Source organism: Myodes glareolus, chromosome 5, assembly GCF_982192425.1.
Source record: "Myodes glareolus chromosome 5, mMyoGla1.1, whole genome shotgun sequence".
In the NCBI taxonomy this organism is placed as follows: domain Eukaryota; kingdom Metazoa; phylum Chordata; class Mammalia; order Rodentia; family Cricetidae; genus Myodes; species Myodes glareolus.
In genome coordinates this window covers 20286270-20310844 of record NC_142030.1, presented here as the reverse complement: position 1 = coordinate 20310844, position 24575 = coordinate 20286270, and the positions used below count along the sequence as shown (strand labels likewise).

Here is a 24575-nt window from a genome sequence, read left to right as displayed (position 1 = left end):
GAAAAAAAGAAAGAGTGAACTGCTATCTCAGTTTATTGAATCTGCAAAAGGTATCCATCTAATTGCTAAAAATGATTTAGCATGTGCTTTGTGAAGGAAATATGTGAACAAATGTCCCTTTTTCCCAGCTAGGGCACCAATGGCAGACCAAAGAAAAGGTTTCGCTCAGGTCTAGCTCAGTAAAGCAGTGAGTTATGGGTTTATTGTTGCATGACACGATACTTACTGGAGCACAGTTAGCACAAAGACAGCTGTATTCTCAAGAGAGAGGCCCATCCTAAATGGACAACGACTCTCCAAAGCTAGATCCCTGAAGCTTCCTCTTGCCCAGCTTACCAGCAGCTCAGATGATTGGAGAGTAACATATCCCCAGTGAGTGTTGCAGTGTAACATTCAGCAGAGAATGAGGCGGGCTGAGGTCTAGCCAGAAGACTCTGGACACAGAGCTCAGAGCCCTTGCAGGACTTTTTAAAGACAGCTTAAAGCACTAAAATCATTTTAGAGAACAAAATCTGTCTGTCTCCAGAAAACTGGTGCCCAAGCTCCAAGAAGTGTGGTATACCAACCATGATTTCATTTTTAATCAGTGAGACATTTTAATTCAATGAATCAATTGAGACATTAGTATGAGTTATGTTTAAAATGTTGTCTAACTTAATTTACTGGTTTATTTTACTTCGAGGCAGGTAGTCTTTGATGAACCAAGAGAATGGCTAGTTACCCCTTTAATTGCACAAGCCTGTGGCAATCAGTCTGCATTCGGCCAAGCTGAGGTCTGTAATTAGAGAGAAATGATTTGGATGTTTTTCTTACAAAGTCGTCATATATTATATTGGATATATCTCTTGCCATGCTAAATTCTTTTCCAAAATTTTTATTTAAGTGTCCTGTATGTTCAGATTCAGATTTAGGTATAATGCTAGCAGAGATACGTTTGAGAAACAGGAAACCACCTTCATGGCAATTGAAAATAAGTACCAGTGGATAGAGATAGGTGAAATTCCCATCACCCACCTTTTTTAAGCAGGATCTCATAGAGCCCAGTCTGGCCTCAAGCTCACTAGGTAGTCAACTACGGCCTTAAACCCCTGACCTCCACCTTGGTGGAATCATGGGTATTTACCAATGCAGTTGCCATGGTAGAGACTGAACTGAGGGCTTTGTCCTTGCTAGGCTGCTTTACCAGCCCATCGACATCCCAGCTGTGAAACACCCTCCACCTCTGTGCTGTTGTATGGTAGTAATAATGGCGCTGGCAGATATTTGCTCTTTCCATTAGGGCACAAACTTTAGAGAAATGACCCATAAAGCTATTTTCTTCCTATTGCCAACTCTCTAGCACGTGAGCTTTGGCAAGACAGTTGACGAACAAGATGGCCAAATGGTAAAAGGAAACGAAGTATGTATGGGGAGTCTGCATTCTTGGCTGGTCCTAATTTATATACGTTAAGGTTGTACCGGGCAGGGCGGTTTGTTTTGTGATTACTTACGCTCGTCCATATGTCAGGCAATGTCCCTGGCTATACAGATCTTGCCCTCTGATTAGAACAGTAGGCAATAAATGAAAGCACATATCTAAGCTATGGGTTTAGAAAATAAAGAGAAATCAGAAGTTGAAGATCATGTCATAAAAGGAATAGCCAGGAGACCTTTCTGGGGAGGCAAGGTTTGGAGTACTTAAGAGTTTAAGATGCTGGTCATGTGTGGAGATGGACAGAGAGATGGCTCTATAACATGTGAGCATTCCAGGCAGAGGGGAGAGACGGTCAAAACACCCAGGCAGAAACGGTTGTGTGTTTTCCAAGAAAGATGAGCAATAAAAAGAAACTGATGACGTGTGTTGGGACTTCGCAGTCCAGGTCATGATAGATTCCTCATGAGTGATAAACTTTTACTAGCCATCAAGTAGAAGATCAGCAGCTTGGCTGGAGAGGACTCTGATAGGATTGTGGGATGCGATTGTTGACTGTAATACGGGCAGTGCATCAGGGAGCGGCTATGAGAAAGACATTAGGAAGTCACTGTGCTGTAGGTGGAAGATGTGGCGCTCCAGGCTGAGGTCACGGAAGCTGCACGAATTGATGCCAGGTGTGTTGTTTGGAGGAAACGTCTACACAGGCTTGGTGCCCTCTGCTTGGAGGGGTATGATTCGAAGTGTCTGTTCAGGCACATCCAAGCTAATGTCAGTTGAGTTATGAGAGATTCAGGAAATAAGTCCGCTTGACCTGTCTTCTCCTAAACTGTTTTTCTTCAACTATGGATAGTAGCACATTCTTTTTGTAAAGCTAAGTTCTCCTAGAAGTATGTACACATCCGGGGGTGGGGGCTACCTAAGAAAGAAACCTAAATGGCTTCTTTGTCTTTCCATGGGTTGGGGAAATTTTTCTCAAATGCTTCTTGAGTTCTATTCCCACACCATAAAAATTAAAAAAAAATTTAAGAAAAAAAGAGGAAAGAAAGAAAGAAAGAAAGAAAGAAAGAAAGAAAGAAAGAAAGAAAGAAAGAAAGAAAGAAAAAAGGAAGGGGAAGGCAGAGAGGGAAGGAGGAAGGAGAAGGGAAGGAAGGAAGGAATATGTGAGCTAAAGATATCAGTTAGTAGTAGTATGTTTGCCTAACATGCACAAGGCTCTAGAGGGAAAGAGGAGAAGGGAAAATAGGAGGGAGGGATGAGGGCAAGAAGAGACAAAAAGAGGGAGGATTGGAGGAAAAGCTTCCATTCCAAAGCTGAAACAGCTCTCAAGAGTTGTAGTTAACACTCCTAAGTAGAAAATTAACACTAAAGCAAGAAAACAGCTTGTCCAGAGGTATATCTGCTTCAGTGTGTATTTAAATGCTGGCCGTATTTTTGAGTGAGTTTGTGGGAGCTTGGGAGGTATCTGAGCCACTCGCAGTTTCCCATCAGCATTTGTTGAAAGTATTTTTGATGATTTAGCCAAGTTTATAGTAGAAATATCTTAGATCAAAATATACTTCCTGGAAAATATGAGTCAAAATTATCCCTCAAAAATAGTATCTTTTAACTTCCACGGGCTGAAAACTGCCCCTGGAAAAGCAAGATTTTTAAGGGAGGTAATTCTCACTTCCTTTTAGGTACATAATTTCAAGTAATTTCACAGTTATATTCTGTTGCCGGAAGACGAGCACATCTGTCAGGTTCTTGTAATGGAAAATTAGCAAATATTTGGGTTTGTGCGGGCTTCTGCTGGAGCCTGAGTTTTTAAGGTAACTAAAGCCTCTGGAATCAAAGTGCCCTCTCTCCACACGCCTCCCTGCCATGACACTGCTTGCTGCTGCCTCTGACTCTTTGGGGTGGAAGAATTCCAAGGCTGGAGCCGCTCCTCCATCTGCCTCAGGGATTTCCTCTCAAACACTACTGCTTTCCCACTGCTGAAAGTAAGATGTTCGAGAAGTCAAAGGTGATTCTTCTGTACTTAAAAATTGAACTTTAGAAAAAAATAATATCCGATGAGAAACTAGACTTGAAACAGGTACGTAGCTGCCGCAGCCATGTTGTAGATATCAATCTCTGTAGGAAGCCAGTGACAGAGCAGGGACAAGACATTTGTTTGTTTTTTGGTTTGGGGTCTTTTTGGAGTGAGGGGGAGGGAGACAGTAAACAGAAAAAGACCTTTTTTCTTGTGCTTAGTAGCAAGCAGACATTCCATGGAAGTTAGCCTTGTTGATGTTGAAAAACTAACTATAAAATTACTGCACAGTCTTGGTTGTTGACATTCGCAGTCAAGTCAAATGTCCATCAATTGAACTGTAGCCCTCAGGACAAATTAGTGTTACATAAATAACCTGTGTTTTTTGGTTTACGAAAAAGCTGTTGCTTATGGTTTGCTCCTACTTGCAAATGAACTTCAAATTTTAAATCATCATTGTTTAAGTTCTTATAGACAGAATATTTTTTGGCTTTATTCATGTACATTTGACAGATTGTATACATGCATACATACAATACACACACATATGACTGGTTATCTATATACATCCTAAAAGAATTTTCATAATATAACCAATTGGCATATCCATTACCTCATAATTGGCGTATCATTATATCATCATTATCAGGGTTACACTGATTTTTTTTCCTTTTGTAACAATAATCCTTGGGTTGTGTAGTTTTAGTTTTACATTTTAAGAGTTATAATGCAAAGCCAAATAAATGAATATACTGTTGTACCTAATAGAATCCCTGAATTGATAAAAAAAAGCATTTTTACATTGTAGCCTTTCTAATTTATGTTCAGATTAGCATATAAACTCGCCAGAGATCCTTTCCGTCAATATGTTTTAACATCTTTTTATTTTAACCCCATGAGTATTTATATTTTGTCGCTTCCATTTTGACTCATTTGTACCTCTACTTCCTGGATAAGGTCTGTAATAACACACCTAGAATTCCTAAGCCCTCCAAACTTTTCAAAGTTTGGAAAGTTTAGCTAACCAGCCTCGTCTGTCATTGTATCTTGGTGGTGTTAAGCATCCTCTAAATAATCTATCAGCTCTGTCTCCATCCTCTCCACTTTGCCCTGGCCATGTTCCACCTCCGATTGATTCTCCCAGCCACCCCTTTCCTTTAGGACTCACAGTCCAACTGGCACCAAGTATCACACACCCAGTCTCCATGAAAGGCAGTGTCCCTGGCCAGTGTGTCTCCACAGCTCATTGATCTCCCTCTAGTGAAAGACAGCACAGTCTCCTTGCTGAGCCCTTCCCTTAATGATTTAACATTGGATGGGAGGCCATTCGTAGTACCTGTTAGGGGAGCTGTGCCTATGGAGGGAGGCTCATCTCAAGAGCGGTCACCTACACATTTGCATAAGGGCACAGACTGCTCCACCAGGGTGGAGACAGCTCTGGGTTCTACCTGGCAAAGGGAGGCTAAGGTGAAGAGGGGAATCAAGGCATGCCAGAACAAGGACAGCCAGCAAACCCATTTATCCATAGGGTATTTATTTCTTGGCTTTTATAATTGAATACTATTTTTTTGCTAACAGGTATTTTTAAATTTAATTTTATTTTATGCATATGGGTGTTTTGCTTGCATGTATGTCTCTTCACACCTTGTAAGGCTTGTAGTCAAGGACAGAAGAAGACATCAGATTCCCTGGAAATAGAATTACAGATGGTTTTGAGCCACCATTAGGGGTCTGAAAACTGAGCCCCTCTTTTCTGGAAAGCACCCAATAAATACTCGTAAAGCCTGAGCTGTTGCTCCAGCTCCAGGTAGCAAGTCGTCTTAGCAGACATGGAATTCTGGCTATGTTGGTTGTGAGCCTACAACTGTTTTTTTCAGAGGTGGAAAGGACATGGTACCATGAGGTCCGGTCCATCCCTTCTTAGGCTTCAGAATGTCTTTCTGCCCCCGGAGTGATTCCAGGAGAAAGCATGCTTAGAGCATGCCCTGGAAGAGAAGCTAGCAGCCCACATTAAATTCACCTGCTGGCTCCTGAGACTATATTGATCCCTTGAGTTTCATTAACCCCAAAATGACCTTTGTCTCCAACAAATTATGAATCAGGAGGGAGTAAAAGTACTGAGCTAAAGAAAGCATGCCTATTTAACATCATCTGAATAGCACTGAGGTAGAACAAGAGTATTGCCATGTTTAATAAGGAAATGTGATACATACAGTTGCTTTTAAAAACACAGAAAATATGCAGTTATATTAATGGTTTAGCGTTACTCTATGCAATTTGGTTCTATTAATGTTATTATTGATCCATTCTACAGTATTGGTGTCTGAGGTTGGCTGTATTGACTACCATGTTGAAAATCAAAATTCAAAATTCCATAGCATAAACATTCATTTTCTATCAGATAAATAATGAATATCCATAGAAAACAGGATGGATTCATTTTCTTCCTTTAAAATAGTCAGAAGTTAAAGGTTATGTATGGGAATGCCTCTTCCTCAGAATTTTACTTTGTCAAAAAAAAATGTGTTGGACATGAGTCTCTAAACCTTGTTAGGTGAGGAAAAAGGAGAGACCCAGTGGGTAAGTGCTCTATCGTGAGCTACATCCCTGACTCTCAGGTTTATGAGACAGTGTCTCCCAAGACAACCCAGGCTGACTTTGGTACTTGCAATCCTCTGGCTTCTGCATCTCAAGGACTGTGATACTGTACACCATGTCTGGCAGTCTAACCCTCAAATCGTCACAATTATCATCACAGATCTAGACAGTGTGTATCTTGCAGAAGTAAAGCACATCAGAGTGTATTCATAATAGAGCTTAATTTTATTAGGCGGGATCATTTTTAAAATTAACCTTTAGGGTTCAAATTCTTAGGCCTAGGGTGAACATTTTTGGAAAGATCGTTTAAATTAAATTTGGCCACTTTAAAGTTTTCCAAGTGTGTGGGGGAGGTAAATAAGATGAGACATGTTGGGGGAGGTTATATTTCATCAGTTAAGAGAATTTTTGATGCTCACAGATAGCATGGGGTTTCATTTTAAAAGTCAGACTTCATGTGACTGTTAACCCATCTTCAAGTTTTAACAGTGACAGATTGTTTTCCTACAGCCTCTCATTCTTCCAGAACTTTTATTCTTACAAAGGCTAAAGTAATAGGTGGTAGGAACACGGGATTATACTGTAGAAAACTTGAATTTAACCTGTGACTCTAGTAGGATATGCACAGCCCTTGACACTGACTTATCATTCTAAGTCTCAGTTAGGTTCTCATTTATAAATGGAGGCACTGATAGTATCTAGATTTTGGAGTGGGTTAAATGAACCACTGAATACAAAACATTTAGCACAGTCTCTCTCAACCCCAAATGTCTCAGATAGCATTATCATTAGCAAATTCATATCCTAAAGGCAAGAAATTATGTTAGAAAGACTTAACACTGGAACTCTAAGAAAAACAGCCCTCCTCTACCTATTGTTCTTTTTGAAGTATATATTTCCAAGTCATAAATTTGCATGCTGCAAATTATAAATGGTGAAACAGAGAAATTAACTACACTGACTTGGCATTGCTTCCTGGGTTGTAGAACTGAAATAGTGATCTCACAAAGATACAATATTGAAGCAATTCATGATATTAGCGGCAAAATTTCCAACATAGTGAGTGGCTCATTGTAGGCACTTATAGTACCATAGGTCCTTAGAAATTACTACTACTGGGGCAGCTTTGATGGCATTATCCTATAATCCCAGCACCAGGAAAGTGTTTGAGGCTAGCCTGGTATCCATAGTGAGCCTCAGTCCACTCAAGGCTACATGGTGGAACCCTGTCTCCAAAACTATTCTGGCTATTATTGTGTATGAACACAGTGTGTTCTCCCCATGAACCATACAGTGAAGAAGAACTAGACATAGTGAGGTAGAATTTGGAAAAGCAGAAGAGTGGGAGTGAAGTACAGATATTAGAATGAGATGAGTGAAAAGCAAAAAATTTCGAGAGACAATAGTGCTTAAAACAGAAGGCAGAGAACACAGAGAAGCTAGAAATCACTTCTCTGCAGAAACCCCATTTTGTCTTTTTAGAAGCAGCAATATCCATGCATAACTGGTACAACTAAGGCAAAGGTGTGTTTCCATGGTACCCAGTTCTACAGAATGGACTGAGTGAGCATTATTTTGTGTGAACCCATAGCAATTATGCAGGTTTGTTCTTTCCATTTTTTCTTTATCAGCCCATGGCACTCCAGCTACTTATGATTGTTAATATGGATTTCAGTCTATCATATTATAGACCCCCATTTAGTGCAGAGATATATTGTAGACCTTTAGAGAGGGAAGATTGAGTCCCTGGCTCTCTTTGCACATTGCAATCCTCTCATTTAAAACTTAAGCTAGAGCATGAGCAGAACTAGAAACGTAGAATTTGGAGTTTAACATAGAAGTGAAGCTGAGTTTGTTTTAAAAAAGTTAGATAGGAGCTGGAGGCTAGATAATACTGATGGTGAGTTAGATATAATTGAGAAGAGGGAATTGTTGGTTTTACAAAGATGGATGGATGGATGGATGGATGCATAAATGCATGGATGCTTGGTTGGATGAATGGTTGGATGGATGAATGGATGCATGTAACATGAGGGGGCCTGCTTGTTTGTGTTTTCTGTCCTGTTCTGTTCCCCCAGCTGTTTAGTCCCAAAGTAAAATCACACAAGAAATCTCTATAAGTTATAAAGCTTATTGGCCCATTAGGTCTAGCCTCTTACTGGCTAATTCTCACATCTTGATTAACCCATTTTTCTGATCTATGTTAGCCATGTGGCTCAGTACCTTTTTTCAGTGGGGCAGATCACATCCTGCTGCTTCGGTGATCTGGGCAGGAGTGGGAGGAATCAACTTCCTCCTCCCCAGAATTCTCCTGTTCTCCTTGCATCATTTCCACTTCCTGTCTGGTTTTCCCGCCTACACCTCCTGCCTGGCCAATTGGCGTTTATTTAAAACATGATTGACAGAATACAGACGATTCTCCCGCACCAGGTGCATGAATGGAAGGATAGTTGGATGAATGGATGGACAGATGCATGGATGGATGGATGCATATTTGGATGGGTGCATGGATGGACAGATATTGGAAATCACACAACCATTTAAGAAGAATGCTAACCCATCTGAGAAGACTGCACCACCATAAAGTCTTGACTACTGCCCACTTGCTAATTTTCTACTTGATCTCTCATCAGTCAATATAAAAGTTCCCCAGTCCACTCTGCCACTGAGTAAAATCCAGTAGGCTGTTCCACATCTAGATGAGAAAGATGATGGCCAAGCACAATACACAATATCTCAGCTGATGAGAGGCAGGAATATAACTATCAAAAAACTGATGAGTATCACAGAATGACAATAAGCTGGTTTCCATAAAGTATATAGTCACTCACCATGAATAGTTGTTAGAAGCAAGTTGTTTTTTCATTATGATTTTATAAAAGCTAAGAATTAAGTTCTTATATACAAAGGCTTGATTCCTAGAGACATTTCCATTTTCTTCTTGGTTATTTAATGATTTCCCTGATATGAACAAGGGAGTTCACAAACTTTTTTTGTTAAACTATTCTTTTTTCCTTATTTGTGTTTTAATTTTATTCTTCTTTCATACATTACATCCCAACCACAGTTCCCCTGCTTCCACTCCTCCTAGTCCCTCCCCCACCTCCCTTCTCCCCCAGAGCCACTCCTCCTCTGTTTCCCTTTAAAAAAAAATGAAGAGTAGGTCTCCCAGGGATAGCCACTGAACATAGCCTAATAAGATAGAGCAAGACTGCACACAAGCCCTACAAACTTTTAAGCATACTAATTATGACTGATAAAGCTTCACTCATCATCTTGCAGTCTGGAGTCATGAACTCTTACCTACAATTTGAAGACACATAAAACCTATGAAGCAAAAATATTATTCATTCACAGATTAGCAGCAAGCTTACCTGTCAGCAAAACTCAACTTTTCTGAGGGTGTTTTTAATCTCTGCATGTCCAACTTTCCATAAATGTTCATAAGCTTACTATAGAAATATTGTGTTTTATTATTTCATGCTATCTGATCCTTCTGGTAGTGCGGTATGCCATACTCCTGTATGAAATGGAGAAATGTCTCCATTCTGTAAGTTATCTGGCCACAGAGTTTTGGGGTAAAGGATTGTAGAATGAATCCTTATTGGACCGAGAGAACTATACAGGTACTGGCCCCATTGTTCTATATGGAATCTTGCGGATATATCAGTCTCTTAATGAAATTCCTGGTGTGTAAGGTTAACTATGGAGAACCATTCAGATTCTCTACTGCTCTGATGTGACATCCTTACGTCTGTAATTATGGCAGAGTTTCCTTGCTGCATCTTGTTCTCTTAGCTTCTTGTTCAGGTCGAGCTTTGTCACCTCATATCATCAGCTCTGCCTTTGCTTTCTGTGTCCAGGCTTCCGTCATCAAATCGCACATCTCCACTGTTCTCTGCTTCTCAGCATCAGCAGACCTAACCCTTCACCCTTCTTGCTCTGGACGGAGTTCTCTAAGAGGCACTGTTTTCAAGTCAGCAGGGCAAGCAAAGCTTATTTCCTAAGGAGCACAGGACATAGCTTAGAAGGCAGTGGAGAAATGGGAAATAGAGGATGCTTTTATGCAGATTCCATTTCCATGTATGGTCATTACCCACAGGGGTGTCTCTATGTCTTCTCTCTCCTGAACATCGTATCTCCATCATTCCCTCTCAGTCTAGAATTAGCCAACACACTTTGCTTAGATCTTTCATTGAATGATTGGAGTTGCAAACAAAAAAAGAAAAATCTCTACCCTGATGGAGTTTCCAATATAGTTAAAGAGAAATCATTACTGGGTTAAGAAAAAACAGAGTTAGAGGATGTTGGTCTGCTGTAAGGTAGCCAGATGGTATCTGAGAAGTGGTGTGTAAGCAGGGATTTGAAGGTAATTAGAGAATAAACTAGTTGAAATCTCGAGAAGGAAAATCCCAGACACTGGGAATAGCAAGTGAAGAAGCTGAGGAAAAGCATATTGAGAAGGTCCAGAGTGGCTGCGTCAGAGCCATCCAGGAAGAGAGAACAGTGTGCTTGGGGAAGGAATACTGGGATCAGAAGTATAGTCTAATGCAACAAGATCAGGAAAGGTTTGAGAAGAGTGGACATACAATATGAGCCTGTGTGACCTTGCTATGCAAACGAGAAGGGGCAGGGCTTACAATTGACCTTTGTGCTCAGGATCTACATAGGCAGACTCTGAGCATGCTTAGGGATAGAGATGACAGAAGCCGAGGAAGTAGATACAGACCAGAGGCAACAATTCCAAGAAACTTTTACATGCAAAGGGCCATAGTGAAAGGAAGAGCAGGGTGGCGGAAGGTAGATTGAGTTTTGTTTTCTGAGGTTTTGTGAGTTTTCAGATGGTGGGATAAAAAACATATTTGTAGCCAGATAGGAATATTCCGGTAAAGGAGAAATTGAGACACTAATTCTCCCACAGTGAGTGTGCCTCCTTCATTTGTCCCTGCCTCGTATCTCCCGCATCTTAATTAAGCCACTCTTCCTCTTGTGCAATTCCAAGCCATTATGATATAAATAGCTTTGTTGTGCTCTTTTATGAGTTTTACATGGAGGAAATTGGATAAACTCACTATAATCTAATTCCTGTGTCTAATAGCCCTTGTGTTCCTTCGCATCCCCACCAAGTCCTTCAGCAAGTAAGATATGAATGATTAAATGATTTGTCCACATCATTCTTGAGAGACAAGTGTCAAAATGAGCATCACAGAATAAATCCCAAGAGTTTAACTTTCTGTCTCACTAGCTATGGTCAAAACCTTTTCTGGACCACTTTAAAAAAAAATGAGATTAAGAAAACTAACTTTGAACAGCATGCATGAAGCCTTGAGTTCAGCTTCTATCACATATTCTCATGCACACACACACACACACACACACACACACACACACATCACATCACAGATAGAATAATAAAAGGAAGTTTGCACGAAGACTATCAGATATATTGGATAATCAATTGGTGTGTGCTTTCCTGGAAAAGACTATTTCTTCCACTCTTGTAATCTCCTGAAGTATATATTTTTATTATGTATACTTAAGGTTTTTTTTTTTGGTCAATGTCTACTCAGAAATACCTTCCCTAGGTTCAACTTTAAAATTTTGTGTCAGTTGAGATTGAATAATTGTTTCTTAAAAAGTTTATTCATTAAATTTTTTCTCTAAGTTGTAGTTTTGCATGTCTCCAAACTACAGTTCATACCTTTGCTTAGAAAAGAACCACATCAAAAATGCCTCCTAGAAAGTAGAGTCAGGAATATGTAGTGATCATTTTTATCTTCTCCAGTCAAATCTTACACGTTTCTCATTCTCAGAGATGATTGCCTGTAGACAGTCATGTTTCTATTGCTATGTTTGTTATGTGTCCAATTACAGAACCTCTCTTAGATCTGAAAGACACTTAAAACTTTTAGATTTTGACAATATATTTTGTTTGTTAAGAGTTGTAAAATACAGTTATATGTAAAAGGGATATAATCAAGTATGAAGCTACCCTGTTGTCCTTACTGTAAATCCATTCAAATATCTTCTCAGGAAACCATCTTTTCAGCAATTAGCCCACTAACATCCCATGAGAGATTTGTCAAATGTTTTGTGGAACTGAGGCCAAATTATAGCCTAGGAGTCACTGAGGTCATTTGGCTTGAATTCTTCTGGTCCTGTCATTCTAGAAAGAGCACAAAGTTAGTCCCTCTGAAGTGAAAAATACTTTTGGCTATCTAATGACTTTGAATTTTGTATACATCCATTAAAAATTAGTTCGTATTTAGAGATAGAATAATAGCAGTAAATCAGTAAACTCAAAGGTCAAGTCAAATCCAGGAGAGATTCAAAAGCAAGAGGCAGAAGTCAAAGCCCTAATTAGAACTTATATTGTTCATCATGGGTAGCTCATCAAATTAGCTGTCCATGGGTGTCTAGGGAATAATGACCTGTGTAAGGGCTCAGATTGTGCTCTGAGAACTTAAAAGTGACTCTCTGTGATTATTAAACTCAAGCCGCTTAATATTCAGCAAGCAGAAAAGAGAGAGTAGCTATAGTTGTTGCTTTGACATAAAAGCTGCATAAAATTACATGAAATGGCATCCTGCTTCTGTAAACACCCCTGGAGACGATCTTGAGCCGAGTTCGGGTCTCCAGCACCCATGTTAGAAGCTAGACTTGATAATATGTTTCTGTAACCCCTAACAATGGGAGTACCAGGGATGGGCAAATTGGGGGTGGGGGCTCAAGCGGATTGAGGCCAATCTAGTTGAAGTGGTGGAACTCCATGTTCAGTGTGAGACCCATCCCCAGAAATAAGGAAGAAATAACAGAGGAAGACACATGAAATCAGTATCCAGCCTCCACTTGCAAACACACACACACACACACACACACACACACACACACACTCACACACTCACACACTCACATACATCACACATGTATGTACATTTATTAGAAGTAAATACACAATTAGAAGTAAAGTAAGCAAATGACCCTTTTATCTCTTTTCACCTGTATATGCCCCACAGAAATACTTCCAGAAAATGCTAGCCATAGTCATCTCTGTTAATTTTCTTTGCGTTTATTAAAATCCACATATAATTTTATGGTGAGTCTCAGAGCCCACCTGGCCAGTTGTCATGACAGAGTATGAGGTGTGGCTTCTGTGTGAACCCAGCTCCCTTGTCTTTGGGTCAGACCCCTGGGCACCTGAAGCACGGTGCCCTGCTGAACTCCCTGTCCCTTACTGTGTCACATCCCTGCTGCCCAAACTCTGACTTCCGCAGTACAAGAGTGTATTGAAAACCTGGTTTTCTTCCTCCAGAACTGGCTTGAACTCATTCTTACGTTTTTTCTGTAAGCACTGGAGGGGCCAATGCAGTGTTTTCTCTGAAAAGCTAAAAAAGCAATCCGCGTGCTATTCCAAAATGGATGCTGCAGGGAGCTGACACCCTTTCTCCTGGTGGTCATGACCAGTGACTTTGGGATGGTTATTCTTATTATTTCTCAGATCCCTGTGGTTCTGTGTGGGTGAGTTTGAGATCATTTGGGCCATAAAGGAGATTCAACAGAATGAACTTCCTTAAATCACCTTTAATTCCACACGACATCTGATACCTTTTCTGTCTCTACCTGGAAAGGCCCTAGAAGTCTTAAGCCATTACCACCCACCAACCATGGTCTAAGATCTCTGCCTCTCACTTACCCCACTTTGTAGGTTGAAAAAAAAAATTCATCTGTAGGCAGACCTGATGCTGATTTTTTTTTCTTTTGGTAAAGCACATTCTGAAATGGCAGGAATAACACTTTCATGTGTTGTTGGCTTCCTGCTAGGTCTGTTTCTCCACAGGGGATCTCAGACCAGAGGAGTGACTGCCCCAGACTCAATGTCAACCTCTCCCACTGTCAAACAACCTGGCTCCCAGAGTGAAGGCAGCAGCGACTCAGAAAGCGGAGCTGGAGCCAGTGAGATGTGACTGTCTGCCACAGATTCTTGTGTAGAGCAAATTATTCATCTTTAGCAGTGGGAAAGTAGCCGCCTTTCCCGTCTAACTGAATGATGACAGTGTATCTGTTCTTGCTAAGACCTTGGCCAGAGTGACGTTTGGTCTAGGAGGTGGATAGAGGTTGTCCCGTCTACGGGCTAGGGATGTCTGGCTTCTCTTTTCTGTCTATAGCTGAGTCTATCTCCCTCTTCATCTCACACACTGTTTTTAAACTTAACTGCACTGACCGTTTTGTATATATTTGCCTCACAATAAATGGGTCCGGGACTAGAGAAGGTTCCGGGGTGGGAAATGCATCTTTATTAGAACAGAAATGAAAAACCATTCCCTTTGTTTAGAAAACACTTAATGCAAATGAATCCAGTTTTAGTACTGACACAGCTTAAGAGTTTTCATTTGTATAAAAAAGTGAAGATTTAAAACTGATGTTAACAAATCCTATAAGAACTAAGTCCATATTCCCTTGCTTATATCTGTCTTCTTTATGATATTGTAAACCTTAAAGTTGTCTCCGTCTCCTGCTTTCAGATCTTATTTATGTCGTAACTTTTAAGCTGAATACACTAAGCCCAAAGGAAGCAGCAGCCACCCACATGCACTGTGAAAAAAGAAGTAAATTCCATCTACATGTGGAGAGAGTTTGTAGCTTCATTTCAGATAATATTCACAATTTGATTTTTGAGAAAATAAACTTTGTATGGGAGTTTTTTAGGTAAATTCCAGCTACAACTTGGTAATTAGCGATCTTTGTATAATGTTCCTTTGTATAATCTCTTTTTGGGTGACCTGGGGCAAGCTTGTTTATAGGTTTAGGTTGCAGTAGTGGTAGTAGGTTTTTATATAACCTCAAAAACCATTGGCTCTGCACCTAGGACAATCTACTCCTCACCCGAACCGCTGTTGTCTCTCCTTTGTCTAGACCCCTGTGGCACCACAGATTGTCACTAAACATTAATAGTGGGGTGTGGGGAGAGGTAGAGACACACAGATATCTGAAGTCTGTTGGCCAGTTCTGACTAAGTCAGTAAGCATCCCTTTTGAAGGACTGTCTCAACAATGTCAACCTCTGACTTTCAGACGCATACATACATGAACACATAATGCATATGCATCAGCATTCATACATGCACATGGCTGCACAAGCACATACATATACCACAAATACACATGCATGCAAACACAAACTATCTCCTCCTATCTTTACCTTAAGGAACTTGTGTTTAGGGTTTTGCCATGAACAAGCAGTTTGCATGATACAACATAGTCTAGCTTTGCAGTACCTTAGAAGTGTTTCCTCTTCAAAATGCAGAGTTTGGATGCCATCCACACGTCAGTCTCCTGACTCCCCCACCCTCTCAGACCTAGCCATATGCCTTGAATGTGGGAGACGGGGATGAGGAGGAGCTCGGAAGGCTTCCTGTAGGTCCAGGAATTACTCTTGATTATAATTGATGTTGCCATTTGAGCTAGCTTAGCTATCTGGCTGTCTCTGCTAAAGAGGATAGACATAGTAAAGCCCAACACAGGCTTTCTGGCTCTAGTGAGGAGAGTTTGGAGTTCTTCATCTTGGGAAGAAACAGAAAATATGCAATTTGTACACAGTTAGGCACAGTACAGAAATCCTGAGTACCTTGTATATCTTAGGAGGGCTCTGGAGAGTGGCTCTCTACTGAGACATCACAGCAGGGATGTGGCTAGTGCTGAATATAGGATGCCACCAGTATAGCTCACTCAGTCTCACTCTGTCTCTGTCCATCTGTCTCTGTCTCTGTGTGTGTTCCCTTTCTCCACTTCCCCTCCTTATCTCTTCAGCTTTAAGCAAAAAAAAAAAAAAATAGCAAAACTCATTTTACTCATTGGTAACCACCTACTCTTTGCCAAACATGATTCCGTATGTCTTTTGATTGCTAGCTGTAATCAACTATTCTCTTAAAGGATAGAGAACACCCGCTTCTTTGACAACTTCTGGCTCTCCCATTAAGGAATAAGTATGGACTTTGAGCTTTTATGCAGAGATGGATAGTTTCCTTTGTTTCTGAAGCTTCATGGACAGCGGTTACAGGAAAATATTAACATTAAATTTTACAGCCATTATCTACCATCTAATATCCCTTCTTCCTCTTAAAAGATAATGCCCCATTTCCTGTTTTCTGGTGTCTACTTCTTCTGCTATTTTTTGTTTTTTTCTGAAATCACTAAAAATGATGAATGAGGACTTTCTATTTTTTATCCTGCGATTAGATCTACATGCATTTTCTTTCTACTCTCCACATTGATGATGGAATGTCATGATGGTTAAAATTAGCCTGTCAGTCATGGATTCCATCCTAATATCTTTACCTCCCTTTTTTAGTTCATTAAGAGAGTGAAATCTCCATTAACAAATGTCCTGGCAGTTCATGTTCCTATTTCTGTGACTGGAACCATGTTTAAAAGAGCAGATCTTCATTAATCATGCATAGAGCTGTCTGTGCTTCTTCATAATATTCATAGATTCTTCAAAACTGTTATCCCATTTCAACAAAGAGGTAGCGAAAGGTTGAACTCCATTGTAGACTATGTATGGAAGCAGTGGACCACTGCCCTCCCCCAACCAGTGTTTCCTCTCGCCATCCCTTCTCTGTTCTTAGTGACTGCCTTCTGTAAACAAAATGCTGTCTCTTATTTTGTTCCCCCTTTTCCCAATTAGTACAATGTTGAAGTTGGTGTTTTTAATGTATTGCTTGAAATGTTTCTTCTTAGCATCTTTTTTTCTAATCACTTTAGAAATGTTTGGCTTCACTGAGTGAGGGGAGAGGGCTAGAGAGAGGGAGGAGATGAAAGGCCTCCAGCAATTACACCCTAGACCTAAACTGACAGGTAACAAAATCTGCCATGATAGCTCAGCTGGGAAGATACTGACCTAGAGAGCTGGCTTGGGCTGCTCCTCACCCGCTTTTTCTTCCCCGTCTTTATTTCTGTCTCACTTTCTTTGCTTTGCTTTTTCTCTTTTCTTTTCTCTCCCTTCTTGCATTTCTTTTGTTTTTAATTTCTTAGAAGTTAGCTGTCATGTGTCACAGATTGACTAAATATGCAGTCTAGAATGACCTTGGGCTGGACTTTTGATCCTTCTGCCTTTACCTCCCGAATGCTGAGATTATAGGTGTGCACCACTGTGCCTGGTGAGGATCAGCCCCTGTGCTTGGTGCATGCCAGGCAAGCACACTACCAACTCAGGAACATTCAATTCATCCTTCCTTCGATTCTTCCTTTCCTCCTTTCTTGGGTTCTTCCTCTCTTTCTTCATTCCTTCCTCTCTGCCTTCCTTTCTTCCTTCATCCTTTTCTTTTTTCTTTACTTCCAGTCCTGACAATAAACCTGAACTCCAGGGCCGTATTCCTTTTTCCAGTCTCAAGTGTGACGGGAAAGTCTTGGTATGGGACTTATACTGAAATGTGGTTGGCGCTCAGAAGGAGCAGTAGTTACTCAGAATGGAGGGGAGCATGTTCAGTGGTGCTCTGTTGGAGGAGAGGGATGAGAAGGCATTGCCGTCCTGTTAAGAGAGTCTAGGCATAGGTTTTAGACCCTAGTTAGAGAGTACTGTTTCTCAAAGGGGTACTCATTGGCTGTCTGTGTTTTATTTCCCCAGATGTTGTCTTTGGACCAGAGGGACTCAGTCCAAAAAATATAGGTGGGCCTGGGGACTTGCATTAAAGCAGATTCTCCATGGAACAAGTACAAAGTAGAACAGCAGTCCACTTATCCTGGTGCTCAGTTCTCCAGCTCCTTAATTTTCTCACGTACACGTTTCTCAATGTGCCTAGGAGATGACGGACACACAGACACTAAGGCATAGGTCAGAAAGCACTTGGAACATTTGTCTCGTAGGGACCCTGCGGCAGGAGAAGAACAAACTACTCATTTTTTTTTAAAGTGCAGCATGGTATTTCTTGGCTCTTTCTCCACCATTGTATGTGTGATTTTATGTATCATATTTATTTTCTTTCACCCTTGGTAACAGTTTCTCTTTCTAAAAATATGAACAGTTGAGCTTTCTTGGTTGTTTGAAAATCAGATTCAACCCTCAAAATGCTCGTGGGTGGTTTTTTATAAGCCCTGAATACTAATTGCAGAAGCCCCCTCTGGGATTTTATACAGACGCAGGGAGCCGCCCATAGCGCAGCCTGTCATTGCTTGCTTCTGCTCTTGGATGCCTCTGGCCTAGAGATGTTGAGCTGAACTGTCCATGTCAACCTGAGCTGGACCAGGACCTGACCAAGAGTTTCTGCTCCACTAATGATTGTCAAATGAATAAATGAGCTAAAAGATCCCGTGACGCCACCTTGACGCACACTCTCTCCGGTTTTCATGGGTTCTACCATAAGGAATGACTGGACTTTCTTTCATGTAAAATTAAATATGTTTGTATTAAAATCAGCTTCCTGTGATCCTAACCAAGATATGTCCCGAGACTGCTGCAAATAGAGCAGAGCAAACACCAGGATGCTTTGGGGATCTAAATACTCGTGAAGTACATTTTTTTTTCATGTTATGAAATGTTTTAAAGAACTCCAAGCAAATTTAAAAGGGGATCTACTGGATTTTGACTAAGTGCTAAAAAAAAAATAAAAAAGGAGAAGAAAAAAAAGTTTCCTTAATTCCCTATCCAAATACTTCAAGCTTAAATTTACTGGCAGCTATTTCAGAGGAAGATGGTGACTCTAAAATCCTTAGTTTGTTATAGAGAGAATGTTTTTGTCTTCAGATGTTTAGGGAGGGATTAAAGGGAATTTATGGCTTGGTAGGGAAGTAATAAATGTGGTAACAATGCAGTGTCTAAACTGTCCCCAGTTTCTGGAATTACTGTCTACCCAACCAGCAGCATTTGTATCCGAAAGGAATTACTTTTACAAAAGGCTTGAGATGCCTGCCTGGATCAGTGGGTCATTCTATCGTTTAAGGAAGGTTGAATCAATTACACAGGAAATAAATTCTGTCATTGGAACGTTTGCCACAGGGCCCAAGAAACATATTCAAGATTTTTTTCTTTCAAGAAATTTAATCAACATAAGGTATATTTCCTTAAGATGAAACAACGGCCTGTTCAGTTTCTCCTGACATACTTGAGGTTTTAGTTAATTTTATTGTTAAGGGAAAAAATCACTAAGAGTAAGAAATAAATAAATGACTCTGATAGATCATTTTATTTCTTGTTGTGCCCCTTTTTTATTAATGGAGTCCTACCTTCCAGGCTTATGGTGATTCCTTCAGTAAAAGCAGTCATGATTTTTTATAATATATTGCAATTTATAAAGAAATGATTTAGCAAAATAGTCTTTAGCACTGGAAGAAACTTTACTGTAATCATATGTAATACTTTGGTGACCATGTCCTTTTGTTATTTAAGAGGGTCCCTAGATTAGAGGAGATAGGACATTGGCAGTTTTCTATAGCAAGGTCGATTAATGCAAAATTCATCTCTGAACAGTGCTGCCTTCTAGGTAGTGCTTCTCATGGCCGCAGTGCATTTTTCCTTGGAATGTTATCCACAAATGCACAAAGAAATCATAAATATGTTAACAATGTTACTTGGAATGGTTGTGCATCCCTGTAATCCCAGCACTTAGGAGGCTGCAGCAACCTAAGTTCCATGTGAGACCCTATCTCGTAAAGCAATGAGAAGGGTTGAACACGGTGCAGTTGTTTTTTGTTGTATCAATTAAATGATAATTGCTTCCATGCTTGATGAAGTTAAATTATTGAAACTGCCCAGAAGTTTATTCCAAATGTCTTTTATATGTAGGTGAGTTTGGTAGAAAGATAATGAACCTGTCATCTTAAATCTTCTTGTAAATAGTTGCATGATCATTCTTAATTATGCAAATGTCTCTGAGTTATACAGTAATTGATCCCTTTTGTATTTATGTAACATACCCCATCTTAGGATCCTCAGCCCCACATGAGTGATCTGCTCTACCTCTAACAGTTTCTATTTTAAAATTAAATCTGAGGAGGCATTCCTGCGTGTGTTTTACAATAATTCAATTCCTTAATGAGTTGAAGCTTGCCCCTTGTTATAAAGTAAGTTTCTGTGGTCATTGTGGACTCCTGTTTAAATAAACTCTCTTCTTCCCCACTTAGAGTTAAAGAAGCTGAGGAAGTGTGTAGACAGAAGAAAGGAAAAGCACTCTACAAAGTAAAACCAAGACACGACTCTGGGATTGTAAGTATTTGACTATTCTTGTTTTGGGCTTGTGATGTCATTGCTATTGAACCCTGTCTTTACACTATACACAAATTTATACAATAATATCTCAGCCATTTTATCCTATGTTTGGATAAACAATGAGCTTTTAATTCCAACAGTCTCTTTTCTTTATGTCTTTAATCAGGCCTTTGTAGTGGAGTTAGTCTCAAAGTTGGATATTTGAAATTTGATAATTAAGATAAATGTGAGCATGAACATATATGAGGCCCATTGTTCACTGCTTGGGCAGGAGATAGCCTGTACTTTTTCATAGCACATGAGTCACAGGCTATCGATGCACTTTAACTCTGAGTGACTAATATGAGATTTGCTGCATAAAGCTCAAATAGGAAATGATATATACTCTTAAGAAGGCTGTTTGGAGTCTGTGGCCCAGAGACTTAGCTAGAAGGTTAAGCTAAGATTCCTCCCTGGCCAAGTCCTCCATTACAAGAAAACACCAAGTTGTGTACCCTCTGAGAGAAATGTTGGTTACAAAGGCAAATTCTCCCTTCTGATACTGTAGAAGTTTTGAAGGATTTGAAGGTACCCTACAACCCCTGTTGGCAGGGTAAGTAAAAATGTCAGTTTAAATGAAAATTTGGGGCATCAAATAAAATTATTTTGAGATTTATTTTTATTTTTAATAATTTATGGTATTGATGGTATTTAATTATTACAGTTTTAATTGGTATCTGCGTGTGGATGCAAGTCCCTGAGGCAGTAAGAGAAGGACTTTAGAGCCTCTAGACCTGGAGTATCAAGACTGTGAGCTGCTTGGCAAAGGTTCTGGGAACTGAACTCTGGGCTTCTACAAAAGCAGTGAAGGTCTTAACTGCTGAGCTCTCTACATCCCAAATCAAAACATTTTGAATTAGAGTAGTATAACATAATCTAAATGGAATGGACAGTCAAGATAACTCAAACTGCCTAGGTTAAATAGCCCTGTTTGGAAAAGAGTTCTATCTTCAGATAAAATTTATTTTTCTGTCAGTTTTTCTGTATCAAAATTAGTCTTATCTAGTGATAAAATTGTCTTTGCTGTTCTCTGACCAAAGCTCAGTACTTCTATATAGAATAAGAGGAATGATTATTAGCTAATACTGGTTATGCTCTAAATGGAAGAGAATTGAATCCTGTCAACCATGGACCAGTCCACTGGCTCTGCTTCTGTATTCATGCCTTTGCATGTAGGATCTGGAATGACAGGGTTGGGCCAACCCCACTTCACATATATTACAAGTTAAACTTTAAAGACTTATTTTCTTAAAAGCATTTGGTAATTTGTTTCGATGAAAACTATTTTAAGATGGAACAGATGTAATGTGTGTAAAGTTTCTTGAATTAATTGATCTTTCACCTTTATCCAGAGAATTTAACCAAAATAAAAACCGTGTTTGGGCTTCTCTAAACTCCTTTCTTTTTTATTTTTTAACCCTACCTGGTGTATTTGTTTTCAGAAAGCAAAGATAAGCATGAAAACCTGAGCTAGAACAGCAGAACAAAGCAAGTCATCGAAACGACATCCACAGCATCCACGTGACCTGAGCAGGAAACGAGGCTACACCATTCTGATCACTGTTCCACGGAGACTCTTGCATAATCTTCCATGTTTTCTAGAACGTTTACTGATTGTTGAATCTTTCTGTATGTTATTTCAAAATTGCAAAAACAGTAGACCTGTGGAGAATTGGAACCCTTTTCTTTTTGTAAACTCTCCGGTGTTATCCCAGGAGACCGAAGCAGCACGTCTAGGAAGCACTAACTCTGAACACACTAAACCTTAACTTATGGTTCCCTTTTGTGAGGTTCTCTCCCTTGTCACAACAAAAGCATCTTCCCTTCTACTGAAACCAGAACTCCATGTCGCTGTGACTAGACTTGTGGGTGAATGTTATTCCTGCTGAAGTCTTTATAGCTACTTCACTTCTCCTTACACAGTTTCTATTTTGAGAAGTAAGTAGTAAGTGTGTCCTGACCTGTGCTGTCCCCACTCTGAAGTTGCTCTCTTTGTCCCTTAAGACCCTCTGAAAAACTGGTCTGCAGCAGAGGTAAATGAAATCAAAAGACATTCCTTTGTATCTTACACTATGATACTTCACACACACACACACACACACACACACACACACACACACAAGAAATTTGAATAAGTCAAGCTCATGAAATTGTAAGATTTATTTTTTGATAACTATCATAAATAATAGATGAATCAAATCTATCTGAACCTTGTTAAGTGAAATGCCTGCCTGAGTATTTTGACATGATTTCTGTGACCATGTATTACATCAGGTGATTTACAGCTGGGAGGTAGGGATGCATCATACTGCATCCAAAGGGTTCTAGGGAAGGATTCTACTCACTCTGCTGTCAAGGAAAACAGGTGAGTTTCCCATTCTTTGGGAGCAGATTTTGAAGTCAACTTATAATACATTAAGAGAGTTTTGTATAACAGTAATAGTTGTTCTTTTAAATTGCTGCTAATAATATTGGTTGAAAGTTATGGATGTAGAAAGGGGGAAAATTTATTGCTACTGCAAACCAGTTATGAACAGCAACTTAAAGAGATAAATAATGTTCTAAATCATAGCTATACTTGTATTTATGTAAAGTACGACCTCTTTCCTTTTACTTTGTATTTGACGTGCAAAGGAGCAGTAGTGTTTTCTTTCCTTCTGTTGATGTTTTGTAATTCTCCTATCTCTCAGTCCTTCCCATGTGTATATCACCACTCTTCAATGAAGTAATAGGGCATTTAACAAAGATCGCTATGTGCAATACTGTATTTTAGTGTTTCTATTTCAATTTTTTAGAATGTTAATTTATATGAAAATAAAATAAATAATAGAATATTTCTGCGTCACTTGGGTGCATATCCTGTGTGTATACTTAGAAAATGAACATCGTGGTCAACTTTTTTAGGGAACGGGTGGGAAATAAGTTAGTCTAAGCATTCACACAGGCAAAAAAACCATGAGTATCCTTCATCGTAGGATTCTTAAACTTAAGTCTATCATGATAAAGTGAGAAATGTGGATAAAATATTAACTCTTTAACCCAGTGGTTTTATTTTCTGAGCTCCAGCAAGTGGCCTAGTGTTCTAGTATCCATTTCTAATCGGATACTATACTGTAAAGTGTATTATATGTAAGAACAGACCCAGCTTGCCATCTTATTCCGCCAAACTCCTTATTCTTCTGTGTTATCCGTCTCAGGGAGCAGAGCCTATAGCTTCAGAAACAGGAAGCATTGCTTCCATCTCACCCTTCCTTGAGTCTCTCATCGACTCAACTGTCAACACTACTAATAGTGCCTGGTTTGAAAATGTACCCATTTCATCCTTCTTTTCCAGGGTTCTCCATTCAAAACCTGGTGGGAATTACCTTGATAGCTGTATTAGTTAATTATTAGTTAATTTTTTTTCTCTTTGCCTTGATATAAATACCCAAGAAAAGCAACTTACAGAGTGTTGATTTGGCTCATATCAAGGGGATATGGTCACGGGTAGCAGAAGCATAATAAGGCAACTGATCACATTGCTTCTTTTTGTTGGTCACATGAATAAAGATGAAAGAAGACAGCGGCTTGCCCTGAGCTCATTTTCTTTTTATTCAGTCTAGAGCTTCAGTCAGTGGCTGTTGCCCATATTGAGGGTGCTGTTCCCATCCCAGTTAGCCCGGTCTAAAAGCTCCCTCACAGGAGAGCTCAGTGGTTTGTCTAAGTGATCTTAGAATCTGCCAAGTTTGCAATCAATGTTAATATCACAGTGTCTATTGGTTGCTGTCATCAAGATCTACTTGACACCGGTTATTGTCTACACATTAATTTTTGTTCAAAACTAGTCATATACATAAAAATAAGTCATCTCACATTATCCATAATCTTGACTGGCTGGCAGAGCAGCCAGGTACCTGTTTATGCCTTGGGTTGTAACTCTCTGTTCAGAGCATTTGAATTCCAGCCTTCAGTCAGACTAAGCTTCCTTCATTCCCTTCATACAGTGTTCTTTCTCAACCCCTGTAGTCTACCTATGTTCAAATTGGAATCTTAATACCCAAATCGTCAATGGCAGGAGAGCCTAAGGGGTACGTTTGGGTTATAAGGGAATTAATGCCATTACTGAGGAAGTGCATTCTCACTGGGGGGAAAAGCACCCTATTTCATGCTCTGTTACCATGCAAGGCATTCTACAATGGTCACATGAAGCAGGCAGGCCCTCACCAGAGGCACTCCGTTGATCCTGGAAGGCTCTAGAGCCCTTTGGATACAAATTTCTACTTTATATATTACATAGTCTATGATATTATGTTATAGCAGAAGAAAATGAACTAA

The 24575-nt window shown here is 39.7% G+C and overlaps 1 protein-coding gene across 2 annotated transcripts in view; it reads left to right on the top strand.

Annotated features, from left to right (window-relative positions):
- The window catches only part of Fmn2 (formin 2), a 279413-nt gene extending 256307 nt beyond the window's left edge, over window positions 1-23106 (top strand). For both annotated transcript variants that reach the window (XM_087906102.1, XM_048436401.3), the window contains 2 exons: window positions 20138-20219; window positions 21704-23106. In XM_087906102.1, coding sequence (XP_087762228.1) covers window positions 20138-20219; window positions 21704-21730 — 109 coding nt within the window. In that variant the 3' untranslated portion in view covers window positions 21731-23106. The remainder of the gene's footprint in view (window positions 1-20137; window positions 20220-21703) is intronic.
- The last annotated feature ends 1469 nt before the right edge of the window (window positions 23107-24575 follow it).